The following is a 20,948-nucleotide window of genomic DNA, read 5'->3' on the forward strand; positions in this document are numbered from 1 at the left end:
AGTCATGCCATCTTCCCCGACTCAGCCACGGTCCCCTCACTATGTTCCAGGCCAGCACGGGGCTCATGCCATCGCAGGTGGCAGAGCTGGCCTGGGGTCCAGGGCCAGGGTTTCAAGGGGGTGGGGCTGGCTCCTCTGCGTCCCCACTTCCGACGTGGCCCCCACACCTTAGCCATGCTGGGTGCGGTGGGGACGCTGGCGTGACTGCTGCAGGTACGAGGCGCCTGGGCACACGTGTGCCATGGCAGGCCAGGTGTGACTGCGGTGCGTGGGGCAGGGCCCTCAGCTCTGCCGTTGCCGGGCCCCAGGGTCCAGGCGTGGGTGGTCTGGGATTGCTCCGGAGCTTCCAAACCCACATCCAACCCCAGGACTCGGGGAGCAGCTGGGAGAGGCCCGTGGGGTGGGGGCTGTAGGTCCTGCCCCCTCAGCCAGGACTCCTCCCAAAACTTGTACCCAGGACAGGGCCCCCTCCGTGTGGGGGGGGGTGTCACGCGGTTCCTGGCCTCCCACTGAGGACGGCAGCAGACGCGTCTCGGCAACAGAGCAGAGCCTGTATTTGGTACAGTCAGTCCCCGCGTGGCTTAGCAAGTGCTGCCCAGCTAGAGCAGGTCGTAGAAGTAGTCCAGGCCCTGGCCCAGCTCCCAGATGGAGATCCCAACGCCCAGCTCCCTGGCCAGCTCCAGCCTCACCTGCAGAGACTGTGGGCAGACAGAGATGTGGGCGCCGGCCAGGGCCCCGGCCCCCCAATACCCCTGGGGACTGTCCTGAGGCCCAGGGGCAGCATGGCCAGACTCGGCTGACTGCCACTGCCCACCGTTGGGGGAAGGGCTGCTGTGTCGCTCAGCCTGCCCAGAACCGCCGGCAGCCACGGCGCGTGAGGGCAGGGGGCAGGGCACGTACCTTCAGAGTTGGGTAGAAGACGACGTGCTTCCAGCCGCGGCTCCTGCAGGACAAGTGGGACTGCCTGTCGTCTCTGTGTATCTCAGCCCCCCCCATGCCCCTCCTCCCCTGGCTCCCAGCTGAGTCAGGGCCCTGGGCTCCTCCCACTGTCCTCCTGTGTCACCTGCTGCCTGGCTGTGCTCAGGGGCAACAACTGAGCTCGTGGATCTGGGGACCCCAGCCCCTGGCTCCCAGGCTCATGGCTGCTCCCCTCCCTCCACCCTCACCCCAGGGCCACATCCCTACAGACGGGCTGGGTCATCCGCATCCCAACACTCACTTCTTGTACTCGAAGAAGTGCTCTGAGGCCTGGCTGTCCCACATGATCCGGGGCCTATGGTCCTTCAGGACCTGGATGTACCTGGGGAGAGCAGGTGTGGGTGTGATCACGAGATCGCCACGGGCACCGAGCCACCCTGCGTCATTAGGAAATGATCCCATGTCTCGAAGGCAGTGGGGGGAAGAGGCAGCCACCAGGGTGCAGCTTTCCTGGGGGAGGACTTTCCGTCACCCCAGAAGGAAGCCCTATACCCTTTTAGCAGCCACATGCCAGCCCCTGGGCTGGCTCTCATTGGGGTCCCCAGCAGGTTCCCCCAGGACAGGCGTAGGAGAGGCCCAGCAGGGCAGGGGGTGCCTGTGGAGCAGCAGGCCCCAAAGATGCAGGAGAAAGGTGCTCACCTGGCCCCGGCCCTGCAGGCTTTCATGGCCACCCCTGCCTGCGGCCTTTGCTCTCTGCCTGGGTGTGTGGTGAGGCCAGGCCAGAGCCTCTGCGCAGGAGGGAGCATCCAGCCCACCAGGGTCTTGGGCAGACTTTCTGCATAGGGGCTTGGCAGCCACATGGACCCTCGGGTGGGTACTCAGACCTGCCCAGACCTGCCCAGACCTGCAGGCATCCTGGGGGAGGAGGGAATGGGCCACTGTCTGGGCCGGGCCTGGGATGTTCCCCACTGCACAAGCCCCTTGGAAGATGGGGGAGCAACCCAGGCCACGCCCTCCGGAGTGCCTACCATGGTCACAACTACCAGGTTCTGCAGACCAGGCCCCCACTGAGGTCCCTGGGGCAGGTACAGACGGCCAGCCCGGCTGACAGAAGCGGAACACAACATGCTGCTGGCCTGAGTCACTGGCTAACTGCCCACGCCCCAGGGTCCTGGCTCTGCCTGCCGCCAAGCAGATGGCGAGGTGGCTGCCCCTGCATCGCCCTCGCAGGGCCTGGGCCCCGTGTTGGAGGCTGAGGTGGGGGTGTCAGGTATTCCTGGCAGAGGTGCCTGGGCTCTGTCATCAAGAGAGCAATGTCATTCTGAAGGAGCTGGAGGGAGCCCAGGGTGGCCCCAGAGCTCCCTGGGCCTGAGGCCTGGCCAGGCCCCCGCTGGAAGCGAGGCGCCGACATTGGGAGTTGAGGCAGCTAGCCAGGGAGAGCTGCACTTCTGAGTTCTGGGCCCCAAACAACGTGTTCTTGCTGCCCCTTCTGCCCCCCCGAGAGGCAGACCACCCCTCTGCCGCTGTCCCTGGTCTGGGGGCTGCCCGCCACGGCTGGCCCCACGGCAGAGAGCACGGTCCGCTCATCCCCTTGCTAACTTCTCTCCTGGACCCTGGACCCACCTCCTGCAGGGGGCCCACTTCGGGGAGGGGTTGCTGCAACTATGTTAAAACACTGCAATCCTTTAGACAAAGCTTCATGTCTTTAACCAATTACAAGCCAAAGAACCTTTAAACCCACCTATAATCTGTAAGCTGCCCCCTTGGAGATGGCCCACCTTTTTGGGCCAAACCAATGTATGATTCCCACGTATTGATTTATGACTTTACCTGTAACCCCTGTCTCCCTGAAATGTACAAAACCAAACTGTAACCCAGCCACAGCGAGTCCACTTGCTCAAGGCCTCTTGGGCGTGGCTCCGGGTCATGGTCCTCAAATTTGGCTCAGAGTGAATCTTTTTAAAATTATTTTACAGAGTTTTTCTTTTTCCCCCTGTTGACAAGGGCTATGCACTCTAGATTTATCCCCTTCTGCCACCCATCTGTCAGTGCTGGAAGGTGACAGACCCCAGGACAAAGGGACGGGGGCCCTCCACTCTGGGGAGGACACAACGTGGGCTGGAAGGCACCCAGTGTGGGTGGCAGATGTCCGTGGGGAGAGGACCCGGCTGAGAGTGTCGACGGGCGGTGCCTGCGGTGGGGTGTGCGTGGGGTGGGAGCTGTCTAGCTGCTCCCCGGGGCTGCAGGGTGGCCGCAACTAATAAGTGAGATTTCAGCTGGAAAAACTTGGTGCCAGCAGCAGGAGGCGAGAGCAGAGGGTGAGGAGAGGTGTGTGCGCTGACACTGACACCACTTCGGTCGTTGGAGCTTGGGAGGACGGCACAGGCACGAGGACAATGAACCCCAGCTTCCAGGCTGGATGGGGAGGACCCCACAGGACACCCCTAAACCGGCAGCCTGTCCGATCCTGTGCACACGGGGTGCAGTGAGCCCTTGGGCTGAACTCTGTGTCCAGTGTGGACGCTACCTGGCTGGGGCGTGGCCATGGGGGACGGGATGGATGGGAGGGGCTGAGGGGAAGGTCCTCGGGGTGGGCAGGGGCGGCTGGGCCCACAAAGGCGGCAGGTCCATGGGGCAGGGCCAGACTCACCGGGGCAGAGGCGGGCCAGGAAGGATGTTCTAAGGAGCTGTGGCCTTGGCCCTGGCTGGCAGCACCCTCCCCACCTCAGACACCCAGGTGGAGGCAGGACCGCTGTCCGCTCTCGGAGGGGACTCTGGCATAGTCTGGGCCAGGAACCTACCCAAAAGGCACTGGCAGTCGTCAGACACACAACTTCCAGTGGCAGGGGAGGGAGCCTGTGTCTGTGATCCCTGCCCGTCTCCCTCAGTCCCTCTCCCTCCAGGGCTCACCGGCCAGGACAAAAGTGGGGGTGCCCTCCCCGCCACATGCCCTCGAGGTGGGAGCCACAGCCGTGCTGTGCCAGCTGGGCTGCTGTAAGGACGCACGTGAGAGCGAGTCCAGACAGCTGGTTAGTTATTTCAGCCCCGTGAGAGGTGCCCTGCTGAGCCAGCATCTGTGCTGCCGCGCCGGCCGGCCGAGGTGAGGCAGGGCCAGGCCGGGCAGGAGCTCCCAGCCTTCCAGGCTGGGACGTGGGCGGGGTGCCCCAGGGGTCCTGCAGGACCCAGCTCTCTCCGTACACCTGCTCCCCTTGTGTGGGCCCAAGTCCAGGCTGGAGCCTGCGGGGTGCCCACACCCCTCCTCTGTGTCACCCAGGCCCGGGGGCATTAGCAAGGGCACTGTGGGAGGGCGAGGAGGGCGGGTTAGCAGGGAGACTGCTCAGCCAGGGTGAGGACCTGGAGGCAGCACCTTTCTGCCCTGGTTGAGGTGCTCCCAGACCCCAACACATGCAGAGCCAGGAAGCCTGAGGGCAGACTCTGCATGGGCCCTCGTGCACACACCCCCCCCCCACATGCACACTCATGTACGTGCCTTCGCAGTCGGAATTCCTTGCCCCCCAAAGTCCCCAGCCCTTTCTCAGAACTATCAAGGGTGGGTGCTGACTGCTTTTTGCGATCTGACCTGGGCTGGGTGTGCACCAAGAGAACAACCGCTCTTCTCCCCTCCGACGGTGTTACGGGCTGAGCTGCGCCCCCCAAATTCTGCTATGGTTTGAAGGTCCCCTCCAAAACTCACGTTGAAACTCAAGCCCCAACGTGGCAGTGTTGGGGTGGCCTTTGGGATGTGACTGGGTCACGAGGGCTCTGCCTCAGGAAGGGATGAGCCCGTCTGCGGGTCAGCGGGCCGTCACGGAGTGGAGCCGAGGGAGCAGGACGGGGGCGGCAGTGAGCACTTGCGGCCCGAGCCGCTGGGGACTGCTCCGAGTCCCACCAGCAAGACGCCTCCCACCAGGTGTGGCCTCTGGGCCTCCGATTCCTTAGCCCCTGTAACTGTAAGGAATGAATACCTTTTCTTTCTATTAATAAATTACTGAGTTTCAGGCACTCTGCCAAAGCAACTGAAAACAGATTAACACAAAGACCAAACCCCCAGTAACTCAGAGTATCGCTGTATTTGGGAAAAAACGTCCTTAAAGAGGTGATTATGTTAAAATGAGGTCGTGAGGGTGGGGCCTAATGCGATAGGACCGGTGTCCGTATAGGAAGAGGCGACTGGGACAGACACACACAGAAGGATGACCGTGTGAAGACACAGGGAGAAGGCGGCCGTCTGCAAGCCACGGAGAGAGGCCACGGAGAAACCAGCACTGCCGACTCCTGACCTCAGACTTCCAGCCTCCAGGACCCTCCTGTCCCGGCCGGGCTGCTCTGTGCCCTGTGCGTGCCGCAGCCCCGCCCACCACAGCCATCGCAGACTGACACGGATGGTGACTCAAGGCAACACCTTGTCTCCCTTTCAAAGGCCTGACTGAGGTGAGGCCTCCCGGCAGGCCTGGGTGGGCAGAGCCCACGGCCGGAGTGGAGTTAGGGCCGGGCACACGGGGAGGCCTGTTTCCTGCTGGGCACAGGGCCCCTGGGCTGAGTAACACCAGCTCCTCTGCAGCTGGAGAAGGTGCCCTCCTGCTCCCGGCTGGCCAGCTAGCAGGTGCCTTGGCCTCATTCCTGAAGATGCCAGGGCCTAGTCTGGGAGCCCAAGCTCCGGCTGTGCCTCCACGCAGCACTATGTCAGGGATGTGGGAAGTAGGGCACAGAGGGGGCGCCAGCCACCCTTCCGGAGCCTTTCTGGCACTCTCAGTGTCACAGGATGGCTGTGGTGGGGCAGGGGTGCAGCACAGAGCAGCCCTGACCAGGACAGACGGGCGGGGGAGGGCAGGGTGGCCAGGCGCTGGGTGCCTCACTCTGCACTGTGGGAAGACGGGGGCCGATACCCCAGGGGCTGATCTGCACCCCATCTCAGCACGGGACTGCCCCCAAGGAGCAGGGCACCTGAAGGAGCCAGGGCCTGGGGCAGAGCCCTCACCTGTGCACGGTGACACAGCCCTGTGGCTGCCTTCTCACTAACCCACCGGGAAACGGCAGGTGCTGGCCACCGAGGCCTGGGTGCTCCCTGGCCTGCCTGCTGCCCAAGCCCTACCCAGGCCCTCCTCAGCCAGTGCCTCGCCCCACCCCCATGGCAGAGTCACGCCTAGTTCTGTGACACAGCGTACCTAGTGCCAGGGGCCAGGAGAACAAGCAGGCATCCCAGGCCTGTGCTGGGACCGAGGACCAGCCGTGTGGACACAGAGGTGTGGACACGGAGGGGAGGAAACCCCAGCAGGACCACCACTCCCTACGCTCGGCCTGGAGCATGGCCCCTGTGACATCCCACCACGAGGGGCCCAGCAGAGGGTAGCCGAGGGAGGGGTCTCAGGCCTTCTGAGCCCTCAGAGCAGGAGGAGCCAGGGGCCACGGGGACAGCTGGCCCAACACACTCTTACTGACTGCCATGGCCCCAGAGCCGCGGGTCCAGCCAAGGGCAAACCAAGTCATCGCTGCCCCTCCCCCAGGGCCAACCTCGGGGGAAGTTCCGCCGTGGGGCCTGCTCTTCGCTCATACACGCTGGGCTGACGCGCACTGCGCCCCTCAAAGAGGGCAGCCGGCGGGGGACCCGCAGAGGTGTGTGAGGACACCAGCCTCCCCCCAAAGGACCGGTTCTCCAGAAAAGCGAGGCGTTAAAACTGTTTCCAAGTACCTGATCTGCACCCAGAACAGCAGTCAAGACGGTCTAGAGGAATGCCAAAATGCCCCGCACCCAACGAGGCAAGATGTGCAACTCGGTGTCCAGCCCGAGGGTACCAGCCTCACAGAGGCAGCACGACGGGAGCCCACGGAGGAGAAAAATCAGCCTGTTGAAACTGACGCAGAACAGGCCCAGATGTGACAACCAGCGACAAGGATGTTAATCAGTTATTATAACCGGATCCCCTACGTGTGAAAGTTGGGTAGAGACATGGAAGATATAAGAAGACCCAAAACAAATCCCGAGACGTGAGAACTGTGACATGTGGAATGAATCCGCTTTCCCTCCCTCCCTGCCAGTTCCTTAAAAAACAAAAAGAATCCCAAAAGGTAAAATGTGTACCAGTGAACTGCCAGACAATTCAGCTGACCTCATACACACGTGTGTAGCCCCCACGAGACAGAGGACAGAGGAGAAACAAAAAAAATATTTGAAGAAACTGACCAAAATTTTTCCAAATTTGATAAAAAGCATTAATATAAACACAGATTGAAGAAGCTCAATGAATACCAAGCACAAGAAACATCAAGACGCATCATGATCAAACTGCTCAAAACCAGCAATAACTAAACTCTTCAGAGCTGGGGTGGGGTACCACACACAGGAGGAACAAAGGCAACAGCAACAACACTCCTCTCGGAAAAAACCCAAGTGAGAAGTCGGGCAGGCAGCATCTGTAACGTCCCAATGAAGGCCGGGCGCGGCGGCTCACGCCTGTGATCCCAGCACTCTGGGAGGCCGAGGCGTGAGGATCACTTGAGCTCAGGAGTTTGAGACCAGCCTGAGTAAGAGCAAGACCCTGCCTCTACTAAAAATAGAAAAATTAGTGGGTGGTGGTGTACACCTGCATCCCAGCACCCTGGGAGGCTGAAGAAGGAGGATCACTTGAGGTCAGCAGTTCAAGACCAGCCTGAGCAAGAATGAGACTCTGTCTATACTAAAAATAGAAAAACTAGCCAGGTGTGCTGGCGCATGCCTGTAGTCCCAGCCACTTGGGAGGCTGAGGCAGGAGCATCACTTAAGCCCTGGAGTTGGAGGCTGCATTGAGCTAGGCTGACGCCACAGCACTCTAGCCTGGGTGACAGAGTGATACCCTGTCATAAAAAAAAAAAAAAAGAAAAAGGAAAAAAAAAAAAAAAAAACCCCAGAATTCTATAGCTCCCAAAATATCTTCCAGAAACAAAGTAAACTAAGGCTGAAAAGAAATCACACCAGCAGAACCACACAGCAAGAAATGGTACAGGACGTCCTTTGGCAGACGAAAGGACACCACGAGGCAGGAACACCGTCCCAAATGGCAGCGGTGAGCAGGTCCCTGGCCCAGGCCCACGTGCTGCAGGTGGGGCTGACAGGTGGGGGAAATGCAAGCCCCAGCCCCGCACAGAGGTGGGGATGGGTCTCCCCAAACCCAGCAGCTGCGTCCAGCTCTCACACACACACACTGCCAAGACCGATGCTCCCAAGACCAGTGACACAACACCACAGCTGTGCCCTCTGCTAAAGCACTGGTGCTACAGGGAGGGTGGTGACCCCCAGTGGGCGCACTGACATAGGACCCAGGGCTTCCCAAACAGCCCACACCTCTGACCCTGCAGTCCAGGAGGCTGAGGGGGCCAGACCCTGCACTCCCCTGACCCCGGCCTCAACTCTTCTCCCCACGCCCACACCCAACCCCCACCCTAAGCAGGGCAGCAGGCACCCTGGGCTCACCTGGCCCCGACGACGGGCTCTCGGGCGCCCTTTGAGGACGAGTAGTCCACGCCGTAGAAATTGAGCCCCAGGAGGATTTTGCTCCGCCACTTGGACTTGGGGTCCAGGACCTGGACGCAGGCTCGAACCCAGGACAGTGGTGCGTTAGGGCCAGGCCTGCAGGGAAGAGAGTGGGTTTCAGCAGCAGGCAGGACGCCTGGCACCTGACCATCGTCCTCAGGGACGTCTGCCATGGGCGCATCCTCTGTGCTGCGGGCGACACCTCTCAAGAGTTGGGAAGGACGAGAAACAACTGGCTATAACCGGCCGTCAGCAAGGTGGGCCAGGCCCCGGCACCTCCCACCGGGACCCGCAGGGCGCCCCACACTTGGGGCAAGGCACTTATGTTCCCAAAGTGGCAGACAGGAGTCTGTGACACACAGCCTTCTGGGGCCTTCCTGCTGTACACCTGCCTGTCTGCTTCGCACAGCCCTCCGGAAGCAGCGTGGCTCAGGCCCAGGCCCAAGGAGGAACAGCAGGCAGCAGTGTGACTTCGCCCGTGCCCCCCGGGCCGTGGCTCCAGCCCAGACAGGGGCCCTCCCCAGAGGACCACCTACAGGGCACAGGGCACAGGGCACAGGGCGGGCAGATGCTGGACGAGGGGAGGTAATTGTCTGCGCTGAGCCACAGAGCCCACGGGAGGAGGGCATCTGCCTGCGAGGCCAGGGTACAGGCCTGCAGCTCCTCGGAGCCCCCAGCCAACCCTGCGGTGCCCACACTCACTGCTGTGCCGTGGAGTAGTCGTAGGTCATGAGGCTGAAGCCGTCCAGCACGGGGGCCAGCTGCTCAAACTCCCTGTGTGTGAACATGCCGGTCTGGTCGGTCCTGCAACGACACGAGTGTGGCCACCCTGGGCTATCACACGTGGCCCTGCCACGCCCCTCCCCAACTGCTCCAGTCCAGCTGCCTGCTAAGCCCAGTAGGGGTCAGAGCAAGCTGGCTGTGGGGGCTCCCGGCCCACACTCCTCCCTCCCTCCCTCCCTCCCTCCCTCTGGGAGGGCCTTGGGTCACCTTCCCCTGGGATGGGGACAGGCTGCAGCTTGGTCGGGGCCACGTTCCAGGAACAGGTGCTGCCTGATGCCCTGCGTGTGCCACAGGGGCCGGGGCTGGGGGGACAGAAGGCGGAGCTTGTCCTCCCATCAGCCCTGTGGCCTGGGCGCCCTGCTGCCTGGAGCAGGCCCACTCTCCAGGGAGGGCAGCAGCAGCTGTGTCCCTTCTCTGGGACACAACACCTTAGAGGACGTCACCGCCTGCTCTACCTGAACTTGTTTGGCTCATGGTTGTGCCTGGCTGGCCAACGCCCCCTTGGGGACCAACGTCAGTCCCAAGCTAGCAGGTGACTGCTCTTCCTCCTGCCCACTTGGCACCCGCACCTGAGTTCACGCGGACAGGATGCTGACGTGTCCCGTGGAGAGGACACACGGGGAGGCACGCAGCCGCAGGGAGACACTGGATGGGGGAGTGAGGGGTGTCTCAGCTCGGGATGCTGTGACGAAATGCCACACAGTGGGTGGCTTATGAACGGCATTCACTTCTCACGGTCCAGTGTCCAGCGAGGCCGGCTTCCTGGCTCAGCCTCCGCTGTCTGCACAGGGTGGGAGAGGTGAGGGAGCCCTCTGGGGCCTCTTTTATGAGGGTGCTAACCACGTTGGTGAGGTCCCACCTTCACGACCTCGTCACCTCCCAAAGGCCCCATCTCCTAACACCATCACCTTAGGGGTGAGGGTTCAACATACGAGTTTTGGGGGATACAAGCATTCAGACCATAGCAAGGGGTGAGGGGACACGGGGCCTGGAGGCCTCTGGGAGCAGAAGGCACAAAGGAGGAACAGTGGGGAGACATGGACGGAGACCCCCCCACCCCCCGGTGGCAAGAGCAGCATGAAGTGGCTGAGGATGGGCCACTGCAGAGCTGGGACCACCCAGACAGAGGCGACAGATCCAGACCCCAGGAACGTCCCCTTCCAGGGATCTGCACAAAAGCCCCCCGGAAAGCAGAGCCAGACCCTGGGCCCCAGCCCCCAGGCCCACCCCAGCCCAGGCCTGCATGGGCCTCAGCAGAGCCAGGAAGGACAAGCACTTGGCCCCAGGGATGGTGCAGGGCTGGGAGGGGACCCCCCGCCCCAGCAAGGGGAGGGCCACCTGCCGCATGAACACCACAAGGATGGATGCTTGTGTCCCCCAAAATTCTTATGCTAAAGCCCCAACCCCCAGAGTGATGGTGTCTGGGTGTGGGGCTCTCAGGGGTGACTGGGGTTAGATGAGGTCACGACCATGGGCCCCTGTGATGGGGTTAGTGCCCTTACGAGAAGACACACCAGAGAGATCTCTGCCACGTGAGGGAGGACACAGCAGAAAGGCGCTGACTGCACCCAGGAATGGCCTCACCAGCCCTGCTGGCGCCCTGACCGCAGACTGCCCGCCTCCAGACCGCGAGAAAACAAACTTCCGGTGTCGAAGCCGCTCAGTCCATGGTGCTTTGCACGCAGCCCAAGCTGAGATAAAAGTGGGTGGGTGTTGGAGAACGTTTATCGAGTCTTGCACAGTTAGCAGGGCCCACCGGGATCCGACGCAGGGTGCCGATGTGCCCACAAGTTCCTCTCTACAGACTGTCTGCGTCACACCGCGCGGGTCTGTGAGCACGAGGCAGCAGGTCCTCCGACAGCCAGCTGCTGGGGCCACTGCCACCTGTGCTGGGCTCGGCCCTGCGCTGCCTCAGATGCTGGCTCCAGGCGCACGCAGACTTTGCCAGGGGTCCCTCTGGCACGGAGCCCTCGTCCACACCCCCACGGCACGTGGCACCCGAGCAGTCAGCCCGTGACAGCCCTGCGTTGATTCTGTCCCAGTCTGGCCACACATGAGCGGCACACGCTCCCCCGCGGCTTAATCTTGTGTTTCCCTCGGTACTGACGGGGTCAGGCCTCTCCCTGCCGCCCCTGGCTGCGTGCGCGTGTCCCCCGCGCCTCGTCCTTCAGCACCCAGGCCTTCTGCCCAGCTGTCTCCAGGGTCGCCGCTGTCTCACCGCGTGCTTCTCTCCCTCCCTCTCCTGCCTCAGCCAGATGCTCGCTCGCTCTTGGTCAGGGACGTGGGATCAGCGTTTCTCCCAGCGGGAGGCTCATCTTTCCCCTCCTGCGTGGTGACTTCTGAGGCATCGACATTCTGGTCAGGGTCCTGTCTGTCGGAGCCGCCCATCCCTGCACGTGCACTGAGGCTCTGCTTTCTGACTCGGGTCTTCGCTGCACCCAGGAACGCAGCGCTGACTCCCCGACTCTGCGCCCTCCTCTTCAGTCTCAGTGGCAGCCCTGGCAGGAGCAGTTTCCACCCTCTGGGGGCCTGTCCCCTGACCCACCCCCTCCCCTGCGCCCACAACGCGCTTTCCAGGGTGTCCGGCTCCCTGAGCCCGCGCTTCCCACGCTGCTGTCAGACACACAGCTGTCTCCACAGCCTGCGTCCACGGCGCTACCATGCCCCGGCCCCTCTACTGGGCACACAGCACTGCTCACCCGTTTCCCACGGCTTCGTGGCCTCATCCACACCAGGCACTCCTGGCAGAGCCGGCTTCACCCGCCAGGCTCAGGCAGTCACATGTCCAGAATCTGACTTCCACCGGCCACAGAACATGGCACAGAAACGGTGGCATGTCCCCCACACCTCCACCAAGTCCCCAGGCAGGAAGTGGTTGTCCTGCTGGCGTCTGTGGCTCCACACTGTGCCCTCAGTGCAGCGTGTCCACATGGGACAAGCACAGCCTGCGCTGTTCCTCTCAGGTCTCACGTAGCTGCTCGCTGACCCAGAAACTACTGCGACAGGCCAGGAGCACCGACTGTGGCCCAAAGACTGGGAACAGTCAAGTTTTTATTTATTTATTTTTATTTTATTTTTTTTTGAGACAGAATCTCGCTCTGTCACCCAGGCTGGAGTGCAGTGGTGCCCTCACAGCTCACAGCAACCTCCAACTCCTGGGTTTAAGCCATCCTCCCGCCTCAGCCTCCCAAGTAGCTGGGACTGCAGGCGCCACCACAAGGCCCGCTAATTTTTCTATTTTTAGTAGAGACAGGGTCATGCTCTCACTCTCGCTCAGGCTGGTCTCAAACTCCTAAGCTCAAGTGATCCCCCCATCTCGGCCTCCCAGTGTGTTGGGATGACAGGCGTGAGGCCAGGAAAGGCGCCAGGCCGGCCTTCATGTTTTTAAAGGGTTGTAACAAAACAACAACATGCCAGACGCTGCCCAGAGACAGGAGACGCCTCCCAGTGTGGTGCCCACCAACGGGGGGGGGATGCTACCAGGCCTGTCCCCACGGCTCCACCTACCCCTGTCCACCTGGCTCTGGCCCTGCGGACCCCCTGGGAATGTGGTGCCCCTTCTCTGACCCGTGGCATCCGGACAAGAGGGAGATCTACACAGTCGAGAGACGCAAGAACAGCTTGTCACGGATTAGGCCCAGCATGACTTCCGATGAACAAGCTTCGCTGCTCACGCTTGAAAACCTCACGCTCAGAATTCAGTTCTGAGGAAGGAGAAAAGGAAAACAAACATGGCACAGGCAGCCCCCCCACGTCTCAATGGGCCCCAGGCAGGTGGCAGCAAGGAAAGGAAGTGTCCACTCAGCCTCTGACCTCTTGCTCCGACTCTGCTTCTGCGTTGCTAAGTGCTGTGGCGGTTTGCTCTGCGCCCTCGGGCCTGGGGGTGGCGGCCCAATCAGCTGCCATACACCCTCCACCCCAAGCCACCTCTTCCTTCCAGAAAGTGGGACTGGAACGACACCCTGGGCAGGGGCCTAGCCAGGTCTCTCCAGCCATGTGGGCCCCTTCACCCCAAGACCCTGCAGCTGCCAGAGGCTGGGAGAGGTGCCCAGGCAGCTCCAGAACAGTCTCCTCTCAGACACCGCGGGGCCCCCCCCACCCTCCTCCCTCCTTACTGCTCCTGTGGCAGCACCACCTTCTCCTACGTTCTACTTCGGACCTCTCCCAGTCCCCCAACCCTGGGTGCCCTCTGCCCCCCAGCCCCACATGGGGACGCCTCCCTCTCCCATCGCCTCACTGGCCACCATCTCTGGGCAGCGTCTGCATTGTTGAAGGGTCAACGCCAGGCAGAAGGACACAGGCTCGATGTCAGCCTGCCCCACCTCCCAGCCGAGACCTCACCTCCTTCCTGCCCTGTAACCCCTGGGGTCGTGTCCCTGGTGTCTCAGTCTCCATCTGCCCCAGACTCATCTCCCTGCTGCTAACCAGAGGGTGCGCTCAAGCCCATCTCTGACCAGCCGCCCTCCAGGCAGACTCTGTAGGGATGGCCCAGGCGTGGCCCACAGTGACCAGTCCCTGCCAGCCACACCACCAGGCCCCGCACGCACATCAGTCCCCATCCCTAACAGAGACGTGGCGTCACTGTCCACACGATGTGCCCACTCCAGGGTGCCCAAACCTGCCACCCCCTGCCCTGTAGCCTCAGGGAGTGTCCCTTCCAAGGGCGGCCCTGCCATCCGGGGGCATCTAGGCAGCTCCCCTTCTCCTCCGCGCTGACCTGTCAGAGGCTTCTGAACCTGCTCCCCACGGCCCCAGGTCACCCGGGTCCCGCGTGCTACTGCTGCCCCTCGCCCGCTCAGCCCTGGCGACCTGCTCCCCCACTGCCCGCGATGGCTGGCTGCTCCGCACGGCAGCTGCAGGGTCTCCAAAACACCAGCCTCATGTCCCACAGCGCTCCACTCTGCCCACCGGCCTGCACCCTTCAGCCCTCCAGGGCCTGACACTGCACCAGGCCTACCATCCCCCTACCATCCCCCACAGAGGCCTCAGCACACACTGCTGGCACGCTGCCCGGCCGGCCCCAGGCTGCAGACAAGACAGATGGGCAGGGGCCTCTGAGCGGAGGTGCTGCAGTCGGCTGGCGCCCTCCTGCTCATCACTGTTGGGCCTGCCCCAAACCACGGAGGTTGGAGATGGTCAGAGACACAGCCAGCCCACCTCAGGGTGGACCACAACCCGTGACAATGCCAGCAACGAGGGGTCAGCAGGGCCCGGGAAGGAAACCAGCCCTTCTTTGGTCCCTGTGATCACATCCCTGATCCCGAGGGGGACCCAGTAGCTAAGGATGCCCAGCAAACACCAGCGGCTGACTGGAGACTGACTGCAGAGGTCTGCTCGCACGAGCTGGGATACAGCACCACCACTCACCTTGGGGACAGCCCAGGGCGCAGCCTACTGGCCCTGCAGGCCTCGGGGGTTTACGCGGTGGCTCTGCCCTGGGTCCACTGCTGAGGCTGTGACCTTGTGAGCAGGGCTTAAGGTCAGCATAGCACCTCAACTACCAGCCACCCAGCCCCAGGACCAGGCCGCGGGGTGTGCAGTGCAGTGGCAGACTGGTGGGGGCTGGGCCCCCTCCCCAGCGCGGCACCGCTCCCCGTCAGTCCCCACCCGCAGGCCTTGGCCCTGCTCCCAGCACAGCCACACTGCCCATGGCCCCCTCCCCAGGGCCGCCCTCTAGAGCCATGCAAAGGGAGCTGTGAACCTCGCTCGCTGCGGGGTGGGGTGGGCTGGGCCCCATCTCTCACGGCCCACTTCCTGCAGAGAAGGTGACCCCTGAAGCCACTCCCACGCTGACCCCAGGAGCAGCCCACTGAGGCAGAGCTGGTCACCTCCTGCCCAGCACCACTCACAGGTCAGCCCAGCCGGCGCCACGGAGGAGAGGGAGTCGGAGGCTGCAGAGCAGGGCCTGCGGGCACACAGTGAGGCTGGCCCACAGGCAGGAGGGGCTCTCCCAGGGCTCAGTCTGGGACAGCACCCCCCAACCCAACAGTACCGGGCAGAGGGAGTGGCATCTCCACACAACGCTGCTAGTGTGAGAGCAAGCTCAGGCTCTGTGGGAAACGGCCCCCATGGCTCACACCGGGGGCAGAGCCATGGGCACCCCCTGTTTGCCCAGTGCCTGGAGGATCTGTGCGCCCATCCCCAGCTCCAGGAGAGGGGCCACCCACCCACAGTGGGGCCACAGACACAGGCCTGGAATCCGGTCTGCAGAACAGGTGCCCTGTCGGCCTCGCCCAGCTCCACCCCCCCTGAAGGGCTGAGAGCCCTGGGAAATTTGGGGAGAAAGGTGGATGAGAGGCCAACACCCAGGTTGTGCAAAGGGCCCTTGGCATCCTAGAGGCTGGAACAGAAAACCACCAGCTGCCCGCACAGCTCAGGGCTGAGGGCGCAGGGTGGGTAGCCAGCCAGCTGAGTGCCACCCTTCTGTGCAAGTCTGTCTATCTGCACCCTCAGGCCCTGAGGTGTGGCCACCCACATGAGGCTCCACCTGCCACTGCCACTGGAGACAGCCTGAAGGCCGCAGAGGTGAGGGAGGGGCTGGCTGCTCCCCTCCTGAGTGGGAGGCCGGGAGCCCAGCACCCACCTGAGGGGTGAGAACTGCCCCTCGGAAGCTGGTGGACACCGGGCAGAGCCCTGGGACTCCCACCCCAATGCCTGGGATGCCCCCAGCCAGCCCCTCCACCTGGCCTGCTCCTGTCCACTCGGCCCCCAGGTCTGCTCTGGGTTCTCATGTCCTGACTTGGAGCCCTCTCTGTGCCCAGCACAGCTGAGACCCTCCTGGCTCTTTGTGCCTGGTCACTGTGCCTTCCTGCTCTGGGGCCAAGAAGAGCTGCCCTGCAGGGCTGGGAGGGCTGAACGAGCCCACTCACAGGACTGGCCCAGCCAGCCAGTAGCCCCTGGACTGTGTCAGCCAGGCCCCACCTGGCCTAATCTCCCGCAGGCGCAGGGGTGTAAGTTGGGCCTGAAGCACCAAACGCCTTTGAGCTCCAGGGCCTCTACTGAGAGTCATGCTGACCGTGAGTTTGAAAGAATGCAGTTCTCAAAAACCAGGATGTCTCAGCACAGTCTTCAATATGTTTGGGCTGAGGGACACAGTCTTCAACCACAAACAGCCGAGAACGCGTGAGGCTGGTTGCAAAGAGACCCCCAAACTCTGGGTCACACACTGTGTGTGCCGCGGCCACAGCTTCTACACAGACAGGGTTGGGGTGCAGTTTGTGCCAACCAGATAAGAAGAAAGGGCCTGGGCCCCGAGCCAACACCCTGCGCTGGCTGCCCCGCAACCCCAAAGCCCTTGACACCCCCGAGAAAGAAAGAGAGACAGAGAGAGAGAGAACACAACCGTGTGGCACTTACTCAGGCGTGACAGCAGGCGGGATGGCCAGGATGACGAGCAGCCGGGCCTGGTGCAGCGCCTCGGCCAGGTGGGTGAGCATGTGTATGAGGCCCCTGAAAGAACCGAGACACGGGGTCAGCAGCGCCGGCACCAAGCACCACCCAGAGCCCTGTGGGGCTCCTTGACCCCACGGCCTCACGGACGAGGTGAGGCTGGTCCTCAGCTGGACACCCTGCTGCAGGGAAGGCAACAGCCCCTCTAGGAAAGTCCCCACCCCACCTCTGGGTGTGGTCCCAAAAGACACAGCAGCCCTGCGGACCCTCTGCCCCACGGGGCCCACCCACAACCTGGCTAAGCCTGCCCTTCCCACGCCCTGGGGTCCCCCTAGAGTAGGAGTCTGCGCAGTACCCCATGGGCCCCCAGAAAAAGAGCCCCAAACGACCAGAGACAGAGCCCATCATGCCACGTCATGCTCCGGACCCCTAAGTACAGCAGGTGAGGAACGACCCCAGTGATCCAGGGCACTTGAGGCCCCCTGTCCTCCCCAGGCCTGGCATCGGCTCTGCAGGTGGCAATGTGGGCACAGCCCTCGGCAGGTGGCAGAGTCTCGGGGCAGCCTGTCCTCAGGCCTTGGCAGCTGGCCCTGCATCCAGAACTCTCCGGGTGCCAGAGACTGTCATATACCCGAACGCCACTTAGAGGTGGTGGTCAGGAAGGGTGCTGCCCGTGTGCCGAAACACTGGAGCAGAGCAAGGCGCGCCCAGGTGCTGAGGAGCTCGGGAAGCTGATCCCATCTGGGGGACCCTCCCATCTACCCTGTGGGCTCCTGTGCGGTCTGCAGGTATCCACGACTGTCCTGAGGACCACATCAGACCTGAGGGCCAAAGGGGCCCACGGCCACTCTGTGAGGGGCCCAGGAGAGAGCCTGCTTCCACCTGCAAGCAGGCCCCAGGGTGGATGTGGAGCGGGGCGGGGGCTGCAGGCCTCTGAGCTGCACCACCTCCCCACTGCCTGGATGCCGAGGATGGCACCAGACCCCACCCCGGGCAAGGGAATGGTCCCTCTGCCACCTTCCGCAGGGCAGACACTGCATTTTGGCAGAGCTGGAGGAGGTGAATCGGCTGGGCTGCTTGAGCAGGACGCAGGAGAGGCCGCCTCTCAGGGCCGAGGCCGTCCTAAGCTGGACCGGAGGAGCTGCCGGCACCCCCCTCACCTGCTCCTTTCCTGGTCACTCTGGCTGAGGGGAGTGGGAACCCACAAGTGTCGTGGTGGGCTGGGCGCCCACATGGCAGTGAGGAGGACTGACGGAGCACAGGGCCACCTCCCTGTGGGCCGCGACAGCCTTGCCCAGAGGATGCCACCGTGGTTCACACCACAGGGCCTAGCCGTGGCAGGCTGGCACCTTCTTGACATCCCTAGAAAGCTCCTTCATGCTCCTTCATGCTCGGTGAGGAGGTTTCTGCCTACGCCCAAGCCCGGGCTCTGCTGCCAGCGTCCAGGCAGCCCTCTCTTGCCGAGTCCTCATGGCGAGGCTCCTCGCCTCCCTTTACCACCCACAGGGAGCGTCAGGGCCAGCCGCCTGCCCACAGCCACACTAGCTCCTCTGAGCAGGTCTCCATCCCCACGCCGGGTGCAGGACTGTGGGAGGAAGGGGCTCCCAAACGGGGCTCCCTGTCCTGTCCCCCGGTCCTTTCTCCAGCCTCCTCCAAACACGGGGGCCAGGGGAGCAGCCCCACCCGCCCCGCCCCGCCCACCCGGCCGGCTCACTCACACGTGTTTCTGGCTCAGCAGCTGGCTCCAGACCTCCACCACGAAACCGTCAAAATGCTGGTTCTAAAAGAAACAGGAGCAGGTGAAGAGGACCTGGAGGCACAGGAGGACGGTAGAAAGACAGACACGGAGCACAGCACCTCTGCCACCTGGCCAGGTCACGGACCAGTCTACCCAGTCACTCCCGAGGCAAGACCCAAGCCTGTGCTGCACGCCCAGAAGTCCCTGCCTGGAGGAGGCAACATGGGGGGGTCCCCACAGGAGCCGGGAGCAGAGGGGCCAGGGCTCCCATGCCTCCCCCACCCCACCCCTAGGGGCCTGAGGGCCCTTCCCTCCTGCGGCCCAGATGTCCCAGCAGCCTGCAGGGACGGGCCCCTCCCAGGAGGGCAGCAGGCAGCTGGGCTTTGCCCCAGGAAACGCCCAGCAGACCAGTCTCCCACCCCTGGGACCTGTGGGGGCCAAAGGGAGTGAACAGTGGCCTGCGCGGGGCTAACGCTGTCCTCCCTGGAAGAGTGGGCCACACCAGAAAGGCCCACGGAGGAAGCCAGGCAAGAGAAGGCAAGTGCTGGCCCTGTAGGAGCCCCTGCCGGGGGCCGGCAGAGCCCGCCTGTGCTCAGAGGCCTGGGGCAGCGCACAGGTCTCACCTTTGCCACCTGCACCATGGCCCTGCTGAGCTCCTCGATCTCATCCTCACTGTCCAGGACGCTCCGGAAGTCCTCGTAAGTCCAGTCCTCAAACAGAAGCCGGGGCACTGGGTGGGGAACAAAATGCACAGAAGCTGTGGCTGGGAACACCCAGTGACCCTCCCCAGAGGGCATCCCCTCGGCCTCCCGAGTGGAGCGAGTCCACCCAGTGACAGCAGGAGGCCGCGGGGAGCCCTGCAGCCTGGCGGCTGGCGAGGGAGGGGTTGGAGATGGAGTGAGGTGGTGCTGGCCACACTTCTGCCCCACACCCGCCATCCCCAGGCCCCACTCAGGCCTGCCACCTGCCCCTAGGCGGCCCTGTAGCCTCTCCCTCAGCCTGCTCCCCACTTCCTAACCCCCTGCCCAAAGCTGCTCCTGGACACGGGGACACGTGTTCCTACCTCGCCAGCCAGCCACGAGCTACGAGGGCACAGATGGGGCAGGGTCAGCACCACCCTCAGGTTGAGCTCAGAGCCTGGCCCCAGCTGCTTGGATAACACTTGTCGGGTGAAGGGAGGGAAAAACGGGAGGCAGAGCAGCGTGGCAGAGCCACTGGCCAAGGCGGTGCTGGCCTTGGTGGGCCATGGACTGGGTGGGAGGGAGAGCCCGTGAGTGCAGGCCGGGGCCAGCCTCGCCTCGGAGCAGCTGGAGGAATAACCTGTGCTTGAGCAGCACAGTCTGGACGACCAGGAACACGAGAAGATCCTGGCCCACTTGCCCAGCCGCAGGGAGGTCGGAGGTCATGCCATCCGGGCCTCCATCCCCTGTGGCTGGGCCGCTCCCAGCTCCCGGGCCGCTCCCAGCTCCCAGGCCCCAGGCCTACCAGACTTACCTATGCGCAGGCCCTTGGTGTGCTTCCTGACAGCTCGCATCCACCCTGTAGGACATGGAGGGGACAGTCAGCACAGGGGCATGTGTCCTGCCAGAAGACTCGGCCCATCTGAGGAGGAACACGCGGCACTAGGAAAGGGGAGGGGAGGCTGGCTGTGAGAACCCAGTTCCCCACTGGCCCTGGGGCAGCCCTAAACACCACCTCCCGGCCCTGCAGCCTCCTCCTCCTGGCCTGCAAAGCAGCTCTGAGCTTGCCCTCCCTGGGCTAGGATGCCTCAGAGCTCACGGCTGGTCTGCGGGACAGGTCACCCCAGGGGCCTGGGGAATGTCAGGGTGTTTCTCTGAGCTGAGGGGCAGTCGGAACCCACCAGGTCCTGACATTTGCCAACACACTCATCTCCCCACAGTTCTTTCAACATCAGCACCACAGAAAATCACTCCTGGTCCTGGAACTCACAGATTGGCTAATACTTCCCCTGATACTGTCTCTGTCAGAGGCCCCGTGTGAGGCTCAGCCGTGTGAACTCGGGCACGTTCCGTGGGGATGTGCCATCAGAGAGCAGCCCCCACCCTGAGCCCCACCCTCCTGAGCATCACTAGGGGAGGAACAGAGGGGGAGCCAGCAGCCTGTGCCCATCACAGCCTAGAGGCTGCTGGAGTCACCTCAGAGCCCACCCTGCACACACCTGTGCACGGTCTGGATGGGTAAGGGAAGGCCCATCTCACGCTCACTGGGACCACTGGGGCAGAGCTTTCCCCACCGAGTAACAGAAAAACTGTGCCAGCCTGGAGTGCTCAGCAAAACTGTGACAAAGTAGATTAAGCGAATACCAAGATAACTCCTGGGGGTGGGGAGCCCAGCGCTTTCTTGCCTTGAAGCAGCTGGCTCTGGCCAGTCCTGACTGCTTTAGCTGCCCTCCGGTGCAGCGGCCCCCAAGCTTTTTGGCCCCAGGGACCAGTTTCGTGTAAGACAATTTTTCCATGGATGGGGTGACCGGGCGGGGTTGGCTTTGGGATGATTCAAGTGTCTTACGTTTATTGCGCTCTTTATTTCTATGATTATTACATCGTCACTTGCCACTGACAGGAGTTTGATGAGTCTGCAAGCAATTGATTTGTT

General features: G+C 62.9%; 1 protein-coding gene across 2 annotated transcripts in view; it reads right to left on the reverse strand.

Moving 5' to 3' along the window:
- Positions 1-532: 532 nt before the first annotated feature.
- Positions 533-20,948, reverse strand: part of CHID1 (chitinase domain containing 1) — a 30,365-nt gene continuing 9,949 nt past the window's right edge. For both annotated transcript variants that reach the window (XM_069471873.1, XM_069471872.1), the window contains exons 5-13: positions 19,830-19,874; positions 18,959-19,065; positions 18,316-18,377; positions 16,565-16,657; positions 9,128-9,229; positions 8,366-8,521; positions 1,220-1,300; positions 901-943; positions 533-698 (exon numbers count right to left, since the gene is read on the reverse strand). In XM_069471873.1, the coding sequence (XP_069327974.1) occupies positions 600-698; positions 901-943; positions 1,220-1,300; positions 8,366-8,521; positions 9,128-9,229; positions 16,565-16,657; positions 18,316-18,377; positions 18,959-19,065; positions 19,830-19,874 (788 nt within the window). In that variant the 3' untranslated portion in view covers positions 533-599. The remainder of the gene's footprint in view (positions 699-900; positions 944-1,219; positions 1,301-8,365; positions 8,522-9,127; positions 9,230-16,564; positions 16,658-18,315; positions 18,378-18,958; positions 19,066-19,829; positions 19,875-20,948) is intronic.

Source organism: Eulemur rufifrons, chromosome 6, assembly GCF_041146395.1.
Source record: "Eulemur rufifrons isolate Redbay chromosome 6, OSU_ERuf_1, whole genome shotgun sequence".
Classification (NCBI taxonomy): domain Eukaryota; kingdom Metazoa; phylum Chordata; class Mammalia; order Primates; family Lemuridae; genus Eulemur; species Eulemur rufifrons.